Here is an 18,658-nt window from a genome sequence, read left to right as displayed (position 1 = left end):
AGGCCCCATGCTGTGCTTTGGAGACGAAAAGAAAAGCCACGAGCTCACACCTGATGGGGAAATGCCACGTAGCCAACTGTGGACAGACACATCATCTCTAAGACTAAGAGAGACTGAGAAAGGCTTCCTCTGGGAAGGTCGGTTTTTAAGGTGGGACTTGAAGGAAACCAAGGAAGCCAGGATGTGGAGATGAGAGAGGGAGAACAACCAATGAACGTATCCCAAACTAGGCGTTGGCATGACGTATGGAGAGTGGTGTTGCTGAGGGAGGCAAGGAAAGGCGAGGAGCCTAGGGTATGCCAGGGCTTTGAATGCCAAACAGAGAATTTGACAAGAGGTTATTTTTGTGGGGGGGGGGAGGGTAGGGCAGGGCAATTGGGGTTAAGTGACTTGCCCAAGGTCACACGGCTAGTAAGTGTTAAGTGTCTGAGGCTGGATTTGAACTCAGATCCTCCTGACTCCAGGACTGGCGCTCTATTCACTGTGCCACCTAGCCTCCCCAAGAGGTTATTTTTTAAACAAGGAATCATTACATCCTAGATTTAGAAGCCATTTTAAATTGTTGAACCTCATTTTATAGATGAAGAAAATGAGGCCTAGATGGATTCAGCAGGTGGCAGAGTTTTCTGACTTCAAATTCAGCCAGCATTCTGTTCATTGAACCAAACTTTGAAATTTTATATAGCAAAAATGTTTTTATTATTTCATAAATTCTCACAGAGTAAGGAACATGATATTCTACACCATAGGTGTCAAATGCAATACTCTTAAGAAAGGTAAGAACTAGATTAAAATATAATGGGAAATATTTAATAAAATAGATAAAAATACATTAAAATATTGATAACATTACATTTTAAAATTAAGTCAGTCTGTGGCCACAGGGTTCCTTATGTACAGATTAATGACCTCTATTACTATTTGAGTTTGACACCACTATTCTACATCGTTAGCAGTTCTTGTTGCTTAAAAAGGAGCTAAAATTTAAAATTCAGAGGTTATATTGTATAAATCAAATCCCATAGGGATTGTACAATATAGTGGGATCTGTAGTCCACATTTAAAAGCAAAAAGTTATCTCAAGTGTGTGGATCTTTTATTTTTAGACAAGCATGTATACTAAATGTGTCACATACTAGGTTATAAATAATGTTCTCATTTTTAACCCATTATTAAAGCAGCTGTCTTTTACACAAGCTGATATTCTCTTTAAAATACTTGAATATTGAATTTGACTAAGGTCTAAAATAATGAAAATATCTGTCATTAAATGAATATTTTACATAACCAATACATCATCTCAAAATCTCATATTTGAAGAGGGCATCAGAATCCATCTAGACCAACCAATACACTGAACTTCTCTAAAATATCACCAAGTGTCATCATTAAACGTTTACTTGAAATCCTCTTAGGAGGGAGAGTCCCTGCCTCCTGCATCAGCCCATTCTATATTTGAACAGTTCTGTTTATTAGGTAGTAGACTTATTATGTGGGGATTGCTGGTGGTGGTAACTGAGTTTATATATTCATTGTAGTATAGATTTACTGGAAAGACTTTTTGATAATAGAATTTATCCAAGTCTAAGAAGGTATTTATTAAAGTACATTTAAAATGTAGCTATGACCAATAACAAGACGATCACCTAGCTGTTATAAATTTTCCATTATGAAAGCGTTTGTTGCTCCTGATATTTTTCCAGGTTAAGATTATAGTAACTCATTGTTTTGTTTTTTATCATCAGAATCTAAAACATAATTGTTGAAATAATACAATACGCTCATCTTTTGGGCCTAAAATCAAGGCAGTGTTATGAATGTAAGCAAGGGCAAAGACTAGACTCACTATGGTTTTGAATATAGCAATTTATTTACTCTTTCTTTTTCTTCATTTGGAAATTATACCCATTATATATGGGAGGTAATTGTTTTTCTAAGATTATAGAAGAATTTTAAAACAAAACATCAGTGTTTTCTTTTGAGGATGTGTAAAGAGATATGCAAACCTTCATTTGGAAATTATGCAAATTATAAAAAACATACTAACCTACCTTTACTGTTTAGGTTGATTAATGTTACTTTCCAAAGTACTTTATAAATCCAACTAGTTGACTCAGGAAAGAAAAAGAGCAAAAAAGGCTGAAGGACCAATAACTATAAACTAACTTGATCTTTTCTTATCACAAGCCATGTAACCACAAGTTGATATTTCTTATTACAATTACATTGCAAAGAACTCTCAACATTTGTTTGATTCTAGGTCTTCAATTATGATTTTTCTTTGTGAAAGCTACAAGAAGAATGGCAAAGAATATAAGAGTAAAGTGTCCCTATTTTTAAAAGAACTACTCTCTCCATTCCCCAAACACATTTGGAATTGCATTTCAAGATCAAAGAAACTGAAAGAAATATTGCCTTGACATGTTTCAGGCAGCTGGTGCACAATCTGCATTCAGCAAGTTAGGATTTGTGTTTTATTTTAAATTGCAGGCTTGAAAATGCAGACTGAAAAAACCCTTCCACTTAGCTGTTTTCAATTTAGAATAGCTCTAATGCTCATCAGAACGGCAAACTCTACCAGAAATTAATTTATTTCTCTCTTCTCCTGGGTCTATTTCTTACTCCCAAGTTGTATCTTTTAAATAACTAATTTTTAAAGCCACCTTTGAACTCCTGAACTGATATGCCATCCGAATTGACAGAATTTTATACTGTTAAGTAGGAATGGACTATATAAAGCTTTTCTTTTAGGCCATTGATTTTGAAATGTGGAGGGGAAGGTGTCATGCCAATTAAAGTCCATAAAATATACGATGGGTCAGTTTTGTTGCATGGAATGCTAAGAATTTTGCAAACTTAATCCAGACAGTAAGATACATATATAAATGAGGTTACTTAGTTGTTTTTTTTTTTTAATTTGGAAGAGAATCTTGGCAATATCCTGGTGGTTTTCTTTTAGCCAGACTTCTATAATATCTTCATATACTTTTTTGATTTCAGTAGAGTTTTAAAATGTGTATTATTTTGTAAGAAGTAATGTCTTTTGAACTTACAAAATAAAACTAGGGGGCAAAAAGATCTGAAAATTTGATGGCAAATGGGAAAATTGGATTTGTATTCTAATAAAATTTCCTTAATTTCCCAAACATTACCACATTAATGTCACATTTTTTTCATTCCTTATTTCAAATAGGAAGCAGCCTTCCATTCTATACACCTCAAGTAGTAAGAAGCTTGCATGTTAATTTATATTTCTGATTTTCTTTTTGCTACATAAGAATTAGTCACATCTAAAAAAAAGATATATGTGCAGTCAAATTTAAGAAAAAACATGGTTTAGCTACCTCAAGCGTCAACATGTCTAATACTAAGATCATCATTCTTTTCCCCCAAACACACCCCCTTTCCTAACTACACTATTTATGTGGTGGGTGCTCTCATCCTTCCCTGGACCCAGGTTTTTAACCTAGGGATCTTAATTACTTCTTCACTCTCCATATCTAACCAGTTGCCAAATGTTGTTCTACCTGTACAACCCATGTATCACTCCTTTCTCTAGCATGGACCTCAGTTAACTCTTTACTGGACTATTGTAATTGCTTCAAGACACTCAAAACTACCTTATTAAGGTTTAGTCATTAATGCTTACTGAGTTATATCCTCAGTATTGCCTAAGCATCTATATTTTTAACTCAATCTAAAATAAATTCAAAACTTCCTAAGTTTTTATACAAATAACACTTTTATGATATCAAAGTTTTACACAAAGTGTTATTTGTGACAATCAATGGTAGTTCTTTTTGGAGGCTTAAAATTAGTTTATATTAGGCCCTCATTCAAATTATTCTATTTACAAGAGAAAGTTATCTGCAAAAATTTCTCTAGACTTCATTAGGGTAGGAGAAGCTCCAGGAAGGTCTCACTAATGTCTGTTATTAAAGTAGAAAAAAATTATACCTTAAAGATTACCCTGATTTTTTGGTAGCAAGTTGGACATTGAATAAAATACTGAATCATTTTTCCATGGGTATCATAAGTTACTTAATAAAATGGTTTATAGACACTTAACTCCAATTGCCCTGCCCTCCAAAAGGCAAAAAATAAAATAAAATAATTTATAGGAAAACCATTACAGCATAAGAATTTTGCCCATGAAATTATAGTTTAAAGAAAGCATGAACCAGAAAGAAATGATCAAATTTCTATAAATAACAGAGGTATAAAATAGAGCAATTAAAAACAAAGAATTAAATCTCCAGACTGATAATTTCAAGCAGAATGCCAGGTTGAAGAAAAGGAGCTGAATTTCACATTTGTATTGACAGAGGAAGTTTCCATACCAAAGAAATCAGCAGTTCATTCCCTATTCCATATTAAATGATATGGATCATAGAATTTGAGAGTCAGATGGGATCTAGTTCAATCTGTATCCAAAAGGGGATAACCCACTATAACATACCTGAGAAGATATCAGTCAACAAGTATTTTTTAGATCCAACCATGTTGGCTAATACACATAACTGTACTAGGTGTTGGGTATACATATACAAATACAAAAACAAAATAGTCCCTTTGCCCATAAGGAGCTTAAATTAGATGGGGAAAACTATATGTACAAGTTAAAAGACAATTGGAGGGAGGGCAAAAGAGAAGGAAACATTAGCAGCTGAGGAGAATCATAGTCTTTGTTGATCTCAAGATGGAAGGGGGTGTTTGAACTGACCATTGAAGAAAATGGATTCCAAAAGGTAGAGATGAGAAGGCAGTACTTTCCAGGCACAGGAGACAACTTGTGGAAAGGATTGGTGATAGGAGCTTGTAATCCTATATGTGAAGCACCACAGATAGGCCAGTTTGGATGGACCACAAAGAGTTAGGGGTAGGAATGTACTGTATGGAAAGCTGGACTGGAGTTAAAGACTTTAAATGTGAAACAGAAACATTTGCATTTTTTGTTTATGAAGTGAAACTATTCATAACAGTAATGCTTATAGAATCTATAATTGAATAATTCTTGAAATTTTTTTTAGCTATGTCCAGTTGTATTGGTTGATCTCCAAAGTGTGTGTGTGTGTTTACATGCACGTGCATGCACGTACATCTGTGTGTGTATTCAAATAAATAGCACTTTGACAATCACAAATTTTCTTTCTAAAATGCAGTGCCAAGACTGAATGGCAGTCTTTATAGGATTTTTTTATTGTTTACTGATCATAAAGGTAAAGTAACATGAAAAAAATAAATCTTTGGGGAGGTAATTGTTTTTCTAAAAGATTATAGAAGAATTTTAAAACAACATCAGTGTTTTCTTTTGAGGATGTGTGAAGAGAAATGCAAAGCTCTTGAAAAAAGATTTTTTATGAAATAGATTTAAAGCAAGTCTAATAAGACTACTACATTTTTACTTCTTTTAAAAATGGTCTTAAATTTCAAGGTATTGCAGTATTGTTATTTGGGGCATATTAAACTGAACAAAGTTGAAAAGTTTTTTGTTTTTGATAGATGAAAATTGTCACAATGGTTGTATGTGTGACTAAATTTTATTACATGATTGAATTAAAAGACTTTATGTGATCACTTTTTATTGTAAAATAATAAGCCTTATTTTCAAAAGATTATTTTTTTCCTTTCAGATAAATTTACGACTCATCTTAGTGAGTGGCAAAACTAAAGAATTCCTGTTTTCTCCTAATGATTCAGCAGCAGATATTGCAAAGCATGTATATGACAATTGGCCAATGGGTGAGTAGCCTTTTCTCATGATGTATGTTAGATTATATGTTTTTATAATTTAAAATAACTGGGATCATAAGACTTATGTTCTTTACATCTCTAAATCATATTATTCTATGTGTTTTCAAGGGTGGTGTCATATTAAGGGAACTGAAATAATGATGGCCACAAAATTCCTTTTTCTGATGAGCTCTGCTAAGAGTTTCATGATGTAATTGGGAGTAACAGTGGCCTAATCTCATAACCTCCATCTGGAGTTCCCCTACCTTGATTGTGTCTGTGACTTTGTTTTATACCTAAAATCTGGTTTTAGTCTGTAGCCTCCAGCCCAGAGACAGAGGTCCTAAGTTGCTAGCTAACTAAAGCCTATGGCAATCCCATCATTCTTTAGGAGTTGAAGCAAGTCCCAGAGGAGCTTGTTAGAGCCTTTTTGATGTTTTTCATTTTTCTATTCTACCTCCTCTTGTTGATGATATTAGTAATGGTAGCACAACTAGAATGAATAACAATATAGTTCAACCTTAGAACTAGAAACTAAGAAACCTTTAGTATTCTACCTGCATTTTCTATGTACAGGAAACATAAGTATCAAGTCTCTTTATCTGTACCCTTTTCTGTTCTCTATGAAAAAGGCCATGAGATATTTATTTAAAAATAAATAAATACCAAAACAGTGAAAAAGAAAATTTAAATACAAGCAAAATGCTTTTTTTTTTTAAATTGGAGCATATTTATGTTAGCCCCTTCTCTTATGCATTGCTCAAAGCTATTTTTCAAAGGCCATTTATAATTACAGGTTAATAAGATCTTTCCACTCTACAGAGTCATGAGGTCAGGAAATCTGTTAGTTTCTCCTTTGTGTTTTAAAAAAGCCAGTTTGAAGTAGCCTACTTCTTAAAATAAAACTAAAACCTCTATTTGGCACAAAATCTCCATTTTCTATTAAATTTTTTCTGTAGTAGATCTCTCCTCCTCTGAGATTCTCTCTGCAATGTGTCTCTTATCTGATTAGCCTCTTTCTTCTGGACTTTTCTAAGCCATTTTTATAGGAGAGACTGAGTGATATGACATTTTCAGCTGACTTAATTTAGTTCATAAGCAGAAACTAGTAAATGACTTTGAAAAATGGAATTTTTAAGGACAAAACTTTTCATGCAGAATCACTTCTGTATATAAAAATTAATCACTACTTTGCCCCTCTTCCTATAATCCATAGGTGAATATTGGTCCCTGAATTCAAGCATTTTTATCTGAGGCTGGGGCTATGACAGAATCTGTTCCTCACTAAAGCTTGGGGGCTGTTGGAAGGCAGGGGCAGGAGAATATGTATGATTGGAAAGTAGGTAGAATTGGAGCCAATCAGGTGGTGGTTTTTTGGGGGGGATGAGGCAATCAGGGTTAAGTGACCTGACCAGGGTCACACAACTAGTAAGTGTCAAGTGTCTGAAGCCAGATTTGAATTTAGGTCGTCCTGACTTCAGGGCCCGTTCTCTATCTACTATGCCACCTAGTTGCCCCTAGAGTCATTGAGGTTTTGAAAGAATGAGGCTGAGTGAAATTAAAAGAAAACTAATTAAAGAGAAATTGCATGAAGTATGAAGAAGAGACTTAGGAAAATATTGTTTCATTCTTTTTCAAAGTCTGCCCAGCCACTTGTCCAAGCAATTCCACAAGGAACCCTTGTGTTATGTGTACATAATTTATTCCTGGATGAATTTAAATATCTTCTCCAAAAACCTGCTTTTTTTCTTTTACTTTCTTTATTTCTGCTGTCAACACCATTTCCTCAAATCTTAACCTCTCCTTGATCCTGATATCCAAATAAACAATCAAATGTGTCCATTCTGCCTTTGAAATGTCCTTCTAGTTCCTTTCTTTCCATTCCCTCACTCAGTAGGCTAGTTTAGGTCCTCATTTTACTTCTCTTTGGGCCTATTGCACTAACTTGCCATCTTCTTTCCTCTAATCCATTTTGTACTTTGGTAGTAAGATGGTAACAGTCTTACTAGTAAAAGTACAACTGTGGTTAGAACATTGCCCAGTTTAGATACCTTCCATGGCTCCACATTGCCTAATAAGATACAATTCAAACGCAGCCTGAATGAATTCAGAAGCTTCCACAGACTGGTGCTAAAACTGCCTTTCTAGCTTTAACCCCCAGTACTTTTTTTAGCACCCTCTTCTCCAGAAAAAAGGAGCAACTTTGATTAGACTTTTCCTTTTGCTTGAAATGTCATCCCCTTATTCCTAAATCTTTTGCGTTGATAACTTTCAAGACCTATCTCAAGTTCTAGCTTCTCTGCAACGCCTTCTCTAATCCTGATGCACCCCAGGCAAAAATCTCCTCTTCAAAGAGAAGAAAGATTACTTCTGTCTACCTGCCTCTTATGATCGTTGTGAGGACCTAAGTTTATAAATCATGAGTTGTGCTATACAATTGTGAGCTATTATTATTTTGGGGTGACTAGTGTTGGACTTAAGTCAGAAAGATTCATCTTCCTAGGCCTCAGGCACTTAAAGTTTTTTTCATCTGTAAAATGATGGAGAAGAAAATAGAGAACCACTTCAGTATATTTACCCCTCCCCCCCAAATAAAACCAACTCAGATGGCATCATGAAGAGTCAGACATGACTGAACAGCAAAAATTATTACTATTATTTGTATCCCTCTTCAGGCACTTATCACATTCTGCCTTGTTTTCACAATTATTTGTATATATATTTTTATCTCCTTTTTGGGGGGAGGGAAATAGTTTCTTTATTCACCCTAATATCCCCTTATAGTTTCTAGATGAGTACAATGAGTGTCTCCAAGACTTGTCTTTTTCAGTATCAGAATTTGGATCAATGACCTTTTGATTTAGAATAATTTTATTAACATTCTATTGCATTGGGTCACATTATTTAAACAGATTGTGGTTAAGTCATTAGGGACCACAATAAGGCTTTAAAAATTTTTAGTAGTATTGGAGAGATTAACATTTTCATATAATTTTGTGTAGCTTTCCTATTATTTTTAGTTAGTGATAGATAAATCTCTATGAAAATCATTGAATAATAATGCCTTATATTTGTATAATACATTGAATTTAGAAAGCATTTTCACATATGCAACCATATCTGATCATGTGCAAAGAAAGCATTGGGCTACTCCTTGTAGAGAGATAGAGATAAATAAGATGTTTTCCCTGCTGAGATAGAGCATTTATTATGTTATTATGCATATAAGTGATAATAATGAAGACTAGAACAAGATAAATGTAAGAGAGGTACCTGAAAAAGTGTTATGTAAAAAGTCCAAGGAAGGAGAGATCAAACAAAAAATGTTCATCTCTGTATTACTTATCTTGGAGTATATTATACTTTGAGAGGAGAAAGGAGTAAATTTTTTTCATTAATAATTATCTTTAATCCAAGCAATATTAAAATTAGTTGGGGGGTGGGGAGGCAGTTCCCAGTAATACTTGCCATGTGACATGGGAAACTATTTTGAGAATTTGCTGCAGATAATCTCTAGAGTAAATAAACCACACATCAGTAAATGAAAGTATTGATCCCACTCTAAATTTTATACATACACACAGGGAAATGTAAATACAAAGTAATTTCAGGAAGGAGAGAGCTCTGACAGCTGGAGTGGGGAGAGGAGTGAGAAACACTTTGCATGAGGAAGCCTTGAAGGAAGAAGAGGTTTCTATGTGGTTGAGATAAGGAGGGAACTCATCTCTTAGGTCTGTTGACTTGTATTCTGACCCAGTAATATACATAACAATTAGCACAAAAATAGGAATTTTTAAAGATCCAAATTCAAATAATCCTATCCTAATGTAAGAGATAGTTCACAATAGTATAATATATTCTCCTTTAGTAGTTTGTGAATCAGTTGTTGATATTGAAAATAATATTTTTATCACTGTGCAAAAATTGGAATGGGATATCCATAATAGAGTCAGTCCTACCACTTTAAAACAGTTTATAGACCTACAGTTATAGGGCAGCATCAGGACTTAAGCCAGAAATAGAGTAGCTTTTTCTCTCTGAAGGGCTACTGACACTGAAAGAAATCCAACAAGGTGTGTGTGTGTGTGTGTGTGTGTGTGTATGTACAACAACCAATTGCAGATTTGTTGAGTTGTTGTCCACCCTACCCATTCTTCACAGAGAAAGATAAAATAATTCAACTTATTTCTTAAGTTAAGAACAGGGAACTTAGAGCACTATACTATCTTAATGGAGAGCAAGTTAAAAAGGGAAACAAAAGAGAAATACATTTGGTCAGAAGAGGAGGGACAGACATGAGCAGAGGAGAGAGGGAGAGGGCAGTTCCCTGGTAGCCCAGCTTTACCCTTATCTTGTAGACTCAGGATGACCAAAATCTGTTTCCTATGGAAAAATGGGTCTCCCTAGAATACCATGTTTAGCTCATCTTTGAGGGTCATTTATGCACTATCTGAGTGCTTTCTGTGTTTTCTGAATCTGCTTATGAGCTCTTGGAAAGTACTGAGGGTTTTCTGATGTCTGTAGCCTTCTATGAGTTCTTTGCCTCTTCTACACCATTCTGCATTGCTACCCAATATAGTTGTAATGTCTTGAATACTTGTATAGGAGCTGGGAACCCCTTTTATCCACATGTGTGAAAACCTAGACATGAGATGTACCTAATACATATTTGGAGATTTCCTAGAGTAAGTCTATATGGATGCAAAGAGCCAAAACAGAAACTGACTTTCTTGGGTCAAGCTCTAGGATCAGTCATTTAAAAACTCAGAGCCATAGAGACACATTTTTTTTTCTTATAGTACAGTAATTTTTCCATTGCAGTTCTATGTCATGGTTTATTCAGCTACCTCCTAATCAATGAATGGATATCTTCTTTGTTTTTCTATCTTAGGAGGTGTTGTTGCTATGAATATTTCAGCAGATAGTGGATTTTCTCCCCTCATGTCTCTGATCTCTTTGAGGGTCATGCAATGCATTTACTTTTCTCACATCAATCAAACTGTTTTCCAGACTGGTTGGATCAATTCCTATTTTCTATCATCAGTTTGCCAGCCTTCCTATAGCCCCTCTAGCCTATAATATTTTTCTGTCCTTTGTCATTTTTTTTCCAATTTGCTGAGTGTGAGCTAAAACCTCAGAAATGTCTCAATATGTATTTCCCATTATTGTTAGTGATACACTGTGCATAATGTTACACCCTCCCCATATCCATGCCTTTGCAAAAACTGCTAAGACTTTTCCTTCCTTATTGTGTCTTGCCAAGGTTGAAACTAGATCAGAAAACTCCCTACCTATCATTTGGAATTCATATGACTAATTCTCTGGTTTCTTTTCAGACTGGGAAGAAGAACAGGTTAGCAGTCCAAACATTCTTCGACTTATTTATCAAGGACGATTTCTACATGGAAATGTGACACTAGGAGGTAATGAAATCATTTTGGTAGAAGCAATTTACCATTGAGGGGTAGGCTTTGTTGTAGCTTCTGTTAGGTTACTTTTTGTTTGTTTTTTGTATGATTCCTTCTTAATATTTAATATTTTGCTAAACCCAAGTATTTAACCTTTTATGAATCAGACTCCTTTTTGTTGTAGTTAGAAAGCCATATGGCATAGTTGGAAGACTGTCATTTGAGAGGAATGCTCTTTAATTATATATCATTTATAATTATATGTGTATATGTACACATATACATATATACATATGTTTATGTGTGTGTATACACATATAATATTTTTGCAGTATTTTTGATAATTTATTGCAATAATATTGTGGTCATGATATGATAGGAAACAACTTAAAAATAATAAGTAAAGGACATTCTTTCTCAGGGTAGAGTTGCTAGTCATGTGAGGAGCAAAAATGAATGGGTTTTTGCATGAATGTTTGTAGAAATGCAGCTTGAGGGTGCCCCCTTGTGGTTTATATTTTCTGTAATTAAGTTTCATTTTTGTTTTATATGTTAGAATCATCAAAGAATTGAATTTTAAAGCTGGAGGGGACCTTAGTGATCATCTGGTCCACCTCTCTCATTTTACAGATTAGAAAACTGACCTCCTGGAGTTGATTGACTTTCCCAAAGTCATATGAATAATATCCCTGTTGGGATAAAATTATCATGTCCTTTGGATATGATAGAATGAGTTATTGTGCAGGAATAAAAATTCTAAGGAAGATTTTGGGGACACTCGAGAGGGAGAGCAGAAATTCAGCAAAACATTTATATCATTATCTACATGGCTGAAAAGTAGAAATTTCTAGTAAGCCATTTTTTAAAAAATGTGCACATTACCAACAATTTGATGTTTTTATTTTAATTGAATTAACCCAATTATATTAGTATTACATAAAAATCCTCAGAAACTAAAGATAGAAAGCACTAAAGACCTCTATGGTCCTTGTCTACATTTCTGCTCACACTGCTCTCCCCTGGTCCTCCTTCAGTTTCCTTTGCTCCTTTCCTGTCCTGAGGGAAGACCAGTTTGAATCAGAGTATGAGGGGGGGAGTACTGTCCAATGAGGCTGGAAAAATGGACTGAGACTAGGTTGTAAAGGGCTCTAAAAGGCAAAAGGGAGTTTTTTCTTCTATGGTTGAAGCAACAGGGAGCTGCTGGACTTGCCTGAATGAGAAGTCACATGGTCAGACCCATATTTAAGGAAAATGATTTGTGGCAACAAATATGTAAGATGGACTGGAGTGACCAGAGAGGCAGGCCGACCAATTTAAAGGTTGCTGTAATAATCTAGGTGAGAGGTGATGAGGATGTAAATGACAGTTGAAGAAGCTACATGAGGGGAGAGAATAAGTTAAAAGTGAGAAATAATATAAAGAGAGAAAAGGCAAGATTTGGAAACTGAAGGAAAGGTGGAAATTTCAGGATAACGCCAAACTTATGGACCCAGAGACTCCAAAGATAGTGGTGGTACCTTTGATAGAAACAGGGAAGTTTGGAAGAGATTAGGGTTTAGGCTTAAAGGCCATGAATCTGGTTTTGGACATGTGGAGCGTAAGATGTCTGTAGAACATCCAGTTTGAAATATCTTATAGGCAACTGGTGATGAGGGACTAAAGCTCAGGAGAGAGACCAGGGCTGGATGTATATATAGAGACTAAACTAATGGGATAATGAGCTTACAAAACGACAGTGTGGAGTCAAGAAGATAACCTAGGACAGAGACTTGGAGGCCCCCACAATTAGAGGGGGTGATGTTGATGATGAGTCAGTAGAGAATGAGAAAGAACAGTCAGAAATAGGAGAATCAGGAGAGTGCCAAAAAGCCCAGCTTCAAGAAAGTGTACAAGAAGAAATTCACAGTGCTTTTTCCCCCCTATCTTACTTAATCTGATTCCACTAATTCAAGTGTATTGCAGGTTTATGGCTGACTTTGGGAGTCTGGAAACATATCTTCTTCCCTAAATAATTCACTTTATCCAGCAAAATATAAGCATGTTAAGGAGTTGGTTTTTTTTTTCATTTTGTCTTTGTATCTTTGGTGCCTATCACAGTACCTTGCACATAGCACTTGTACTTTATAAATGTTCATGAAATGAATTTAAAATGTGGAACACAGCAATTAAGTTAAATTCAAACAAATATAGAAATTTACAGAGACACAGAAATCCTGCAGTTAAATACAAATTATGAATGTGTCTAATACATTACTGAGAGGTAGCGTGTTATGAGTAGGATTGCAGTTCTGCCCTGTTGGGATAAATGATGCCTCCTTTAAACACAGAATCTACTCTAAATTAAGAAGGTTGCTGCATTTATAACATAGGCACAAAAGTTTAAAGCCTCCTTAAGTAACCAAATATACTCAAAAATATAGATCCAAACTTAATTAAGTTCAAGAGGCTTAAATCTATCTCAAAGCCTTTCCATCTTAGTATAGGACCTGCTAGAGCTTATAGTAGGAGACTCTGCAATATTGAGGTCTATTTTGTATTTCCCTGTTTAATGGGTTACCATTACCAAAAAATTCATTTATAAGTGACCAGCCTACAGTGGTATGGGTTTTGTATTCAAGTTCATGTATGTACATTTTAAATGCAGTTACAGTGTAGAAGTAATAAATCTTTTTTTCCAAAAAAAATTTTGGATAGGTTATGTAATGAAAGTCTAATTTATATTTCCATGTTAAGTAAAACAGTCATGATAATCACAGTGTGTTTTTATCTCCTATATAAAGTAGAGAGACATGCTTGCATAATGAGTATAGAGTCAGCCTTGGAGTCAGGATGATCCGAGGGTCAGATCCTGTCTCTAACACATGCTGGCAGTTGTAACACTGAACAAGTCACTGTCTTCTCAGTGTACCAGGCAGCTCTCTAAAACCATGAAGTTATAGAAAAGTGGCCAATCTGCCAAGGAAATCACAAGCCTAAGCAAATGGATACAACAGAAATGCAACACAGCAAGATAATTTAAATTTCCTTGCACCATTTTTTTCTCACTTCATTGAAGGTCCTTGTCCCCATTTTTGAAATTTGAAAGGTTTGAGAAAAGGCACTCTAAAACAGTTCTCCCCTTAAACTGTATAGGCATTGACCTTTATGAAAAATGTTGAGGAAAGCTAGAGCTTTATTTTTTGTTTGCATATTAATTATTCTATATGCCAGTGATCAGAATAGCAGATAATTGAGTTTTATTACTGAATAATGATCTTAAACTCTTTCATAGGTAGAGATGAGAAATCAGAAACTGAATGGCAGTAGAAATAAATGAGCATTATGACTATTGGAAACACCAATGCAGAAAAACAGATTTACTCAGTTTGTAATATTATCTACAGAATAACAAAGTAATTTACTGTGGAAACTTGAAGAACCTGTAAAACTTTTTGTGAACAATGCCAGGACAGTGATTCTCTTAAACCCACCTTCTTAGAAAAATGGTTGTAAGGGAAGAAACCTTAAAATGAAATTTCTGCATGATTTACTTTATTTTGGTTTATAGAAATCTGTTTGGTCCAGTGATTGTTTGGGTTTTTAGCTTATAATTAGAGAAAAAAGTGTATCCCAATTATAATGCCTAACATTTTTCCTAATTTAGGAAAAAAAAGGTTCTCAGTTGTTGTTTTCCCCTTTAAAAACAAGTATGTGGCTAAGCTTATCTGACAGGATCCAAATCAAATAAGATCATCTGTGTGAAACAAATAGCTTTAAAAAATGTAAAGCATTATATAAATGTAGAGGATGCTGATGATTAAAAAAATTGCGAATTCTACCTTTAATGTCCATAGTTTTATAATTCTAGTAAATAAAAATTTATTTTCTCACAAGATTAACTAATAGTTGTCAAAATATAGGTATTACTTAGGTGTTGTAGTTTGAAAATCAGACATGGAACTGTTAACATATGAGACTGATGTTTGGCACCTTCTAGTTTTCAAAATAATTAGATGTTACTCTTTCAATAATAGATTATAAGCTCCACAAGGAAAAGGGCAGTGTCTTATTCTTCTTCAAAACACCCACACAATGCTAGCACAGCGCCTTGTACATAGCAGATGTTAAGTAAATATTTGTTAAGAATGAGCGAGTGAGTTAATTTTTCTGCTTATTGGTGATGAGAATATATTTCATTTTTAAACTGTGATCTTTTAAAGATATAAAATTTTGTTGTGTAGAAGTACAGTTATCTTATTAAAGCTAAGTAAAAGGAACTAATCTAGTTAAAAAGATGCTTTCAATTCTCTTTAGCCAAAAATTAATGTATTTACTCTATTTTTCATACAGCATTAAAACTTCCTTTTGGCAAAACAACAGTGATGCATTTGGTGGCTAGAGAGACATTGCCAGAACCAAATTCTCAAGGTAAGCTGTGAGCTGTGTTTTAAAGAGAGGTCTAACTCTAGGGACACATGGGCAAGCATTCAGAAATGTCATGGCTTTCCTTGGACTTTCCAAAGGAAAGATAGTTAATCTTCAGTTTATGAGTAGTTCTTGTCAAGCAAATAATGAAACGTTCTGGGACATGGTAATTTTTTAAAAAAGCATTTATTACAATTCTTTAGTACATATAAATTGTTGTTCAGTTGTTTTCAGTCATGTCTGGCTTTTCGTGATCCCATTTGGGGTTTCTTAACAAAGAAGCTGGAGTGATTTGCCTTTTCCTTCTCCAGTTCATTTTATAGATGAGGAAACTGAGGCAAACAGGTTTAAGAGACTTGCCTAGAGTCACAGAGTTATTAGCAAGTGTCTGAGACAGGATTTGAACTCAGGAAGATGTCTTCCTGAATCTAGGTCTGACATTCTAGCTACTAGAATGCCACCTAGCTGCTCAGCATTTGTAAATGCAAAATTTTAAAGTTGTGTTAGGTTGATAACTGTATTTACCTTGGATAAAGTGTTTTGGGTTTTTTTTGAAACCAGTTTCTAGCTTGTAAATAGATCTTTTATTCATTTTGCACAGGTCAGAGGAACCGTGAAAAGACTGGAGAAAGCAATTGTTGTGTGATCCTGTAAACACTGATGTTTCTGCTAAGTGTGGTGTAATATAAGTCTTTGTCTTTCATGCTGCTGGGATAGAAGAGATCTGACATTGCTTCAGACATGCTTAGGAACAGTCTGTAAATCCATGGAACTGAAATATTACATGAACACTGTTGTTGCATTCTCTCTTGCAAGAAGAGATTCAAGAACATTTTCACTATGATTTTTTTATTTCTAGTTATTTTTATGTTGAGCAATCTTATAATTCATTGGTTTTTGAATGCAGTCAACCCAGGGGGGAAAAAGCTAATGTGTTATCTTCCAGAGCAGAAACCATTTTGCTGCCATAAAAATCTTCATCCAGAGAACTAATAAATCAAGCGTTCCAAATGCAATTTGCACTAAAAATGGTTGACATTATTTCATTATTTTCATCAATTGAATTTGTAACTCTGTCCATGACACCTAGAAATAATCTACTATAAATTCCATACTGGAAAAACACTCAGTAATTAATAATGTTCATTAATGGCCAACTTTTTTTTTTTTTAACAGAAAAGAGGCAGGAGAAAAATGGAAAATAAACTAAACTGTTCAGTGAATTCTACCAAAGTTACCCTTGGCGGCAACACTGGCATAGGATACTAATTAAACTGAGTGTGACATTTTAACTGCAACAAATGAAAAAACAATGTGCCTGTTATTTAAAGCACTCTGCAGAGGGCTGTTTAATTGTCTTCATTATGATGTGCACTCTTTGGTCATACATTAGTCGAGTGCTTGTTCATACAGCACAAATAGGGCAAAGAGTGTTTCCTAGCCTTAATATGGGAGGGGTAATTTCCTGTAGTCCATAGGCTTTTATTATTGTGCATAACTATTAGAAAACCTCATCTACTGATCAATTTTATGTATCTGAATATCAGCAAATTGATGGGTTTTTTTTCCAGTAATCTTTTTTCATTTGTACCTTAGTGTCCAATGTCATGCTTATTCATTAGACATTTCAAACAAATTCTTAATATTAAAAAAAAACAACCTCTTTGCCATAGTACTAGTTTTGTTTATGTAATCTGCATTTGGTATTAGTGCTTGCAATTGTATTAAAATCAAAAGCTGATTTTAAAGCATACGTGATTTAAAGTGATGCCATTCTTTTGTTTTCATACCAATAATTTAAAAGTTGATATGCTCAAGAAATTTGCACAGCACTAAAGCATGATCTAGTTTCATCTAAAACTGTAAAAATATAAAAGATTTTATATTTTTTCACTAGGAAGAAATTCTTCCTGGGTGAAATTACAAATATGTGTAGAATATATTTAATAAAAATCTTATAAAATACTTAACTATAGAATTTAAATATAGATTGGCGTGTAGTATAATAGAACATTATTCCATATAAATAGCTTTAGCCTTCACAGAAATTAAAGTCACAGGCTGACATTGTGTTCTGTATTTAATAAGTGTCCACAGCCCTTAAACATACATGTAAACGTTTCCAGATGGTCAACATCATTTAAATGTATTCAGGTTATTTTATTCATTGTTATTGCTTTGATGAAAAGGCTTTATATGCAGTAGATCTACAAAAATATTGTTCATACTGATCAGAATTAAATTTGTATAGAGCAGAGTTTTAAAAAATTGTAAATAGCACTAAACATTTTCTTTCTGCAACCTGTATTGATAAAATCCTTCTGTAAACTAAATAAACAAATATTGTAGTGCATTTGGATGGTAATTTTAGAGGTCCTTGATTAGATCAATAATTGTTTAAACAGTTCTCATAATGGTTAAAAACTATGTTTTCTATTGGTATTTTTTTCTGAATCTTGTTTTTTAAATTACTTAATATAATATTATTTAGTTTGTGATGTGTTCCCAATGTATTTCTTTGATATTTAATCTGATTTATTTCTGCACAGTCACTACAATGAAAAAGTTTATGTAGTCTGTGCTCTCATTAAAAATATTATATTCATAGATACTAAATATTTATACTCTTTTTATTAAACTATAGCTCACACAAGAATCATATCAATGCAACCTAACAAACAATAGTCTGACAGGTTACTTAGTTAGGCAGGCGTGCCATTCCTGACTTGTTGGACATTGCAGTAGTCTCCTAACAGGTCTTCTTGCCTCCATTCTCTCCCTACTATAATTTATACTTAATTGTATAGCTGTGATCTGATCTTTATTATAAATCATTCCCTAATAACTCCTCTTGTTTCCATATTTTCACCTCCTATTTTCTGTAATCCATTCTTAACTCTGCAGCCAACCTAATCTTCTTAATGTCAGTATGGTACTCCAAACAATCTTCTGTAGTCAGTTTTCATTATTTCCATATTGGTTGATCCTTTGCCTGGCATTTGATGACTGCCATAGTCTGGCACCAGCATACCATTACTGTCTAATGCAGACCCTTCTACCTGCTTTACTATCCAGTCAGACTGGACTCTTTGTCTCTCATTCAGTCTTGCACT

General features: G+C 34.2%; 1 protein-coding gene across 1 annotated transcript in view; it reads left to right on the top strand.

Annotated features, from left to right (window-relative positions):
- The window catches only part of UBL3 (ubiquitin like 3), a 96,376-nt gene extending 78,215 nt beyond the window's left edge, over window positions 1-18,161 (top strand). Inside the window, exons 2-5 of the mRNA XM_069080033.1 lie at window positions 5,634-5,742; window positions 11,070-11,156; window positions 15,471-15,548; window positions 16,147-18,161. Of these exons, the coding sequence (XP_068936134.1) occupies window positions 5,634-5,742; window positions 11,070-11,156; window positions 15,471-15,548; window positions 16,147-16,199 (327 nt within the window). The 3' untranslated portion in view covers window positions 16,200-18,161. The remainder of the gene's footprint in view (window positions 1-5,633; window positions 5,743-11,069; window positions 11,157-15,470; window positions 15,549-16,146) is intronic.
- Window positions 18,162-18,658: the final 497 nt, after the last annotated feature.

Source organism: Petaurus breviceps, unplaced genomic scaffold (assembly GCF_028583685.1).
Source record: "Petaurus breviceps papuanus isolate PSGF00001 unplaced genomic scaffold, PetGlider_PUasm1.0 91133, whole genome shotgun sequence".
Lineage (NCBI taxonomy): Eukaryota > Metazoa > Chordata > Mammalia > Diprotodontia > Petauridae > Petaurus > Petaurus breviceps.
Note: the sequence above shows the minus strand (reverse complement) of the source record. Positions and strands in the feature narration are given on the sequence as shown.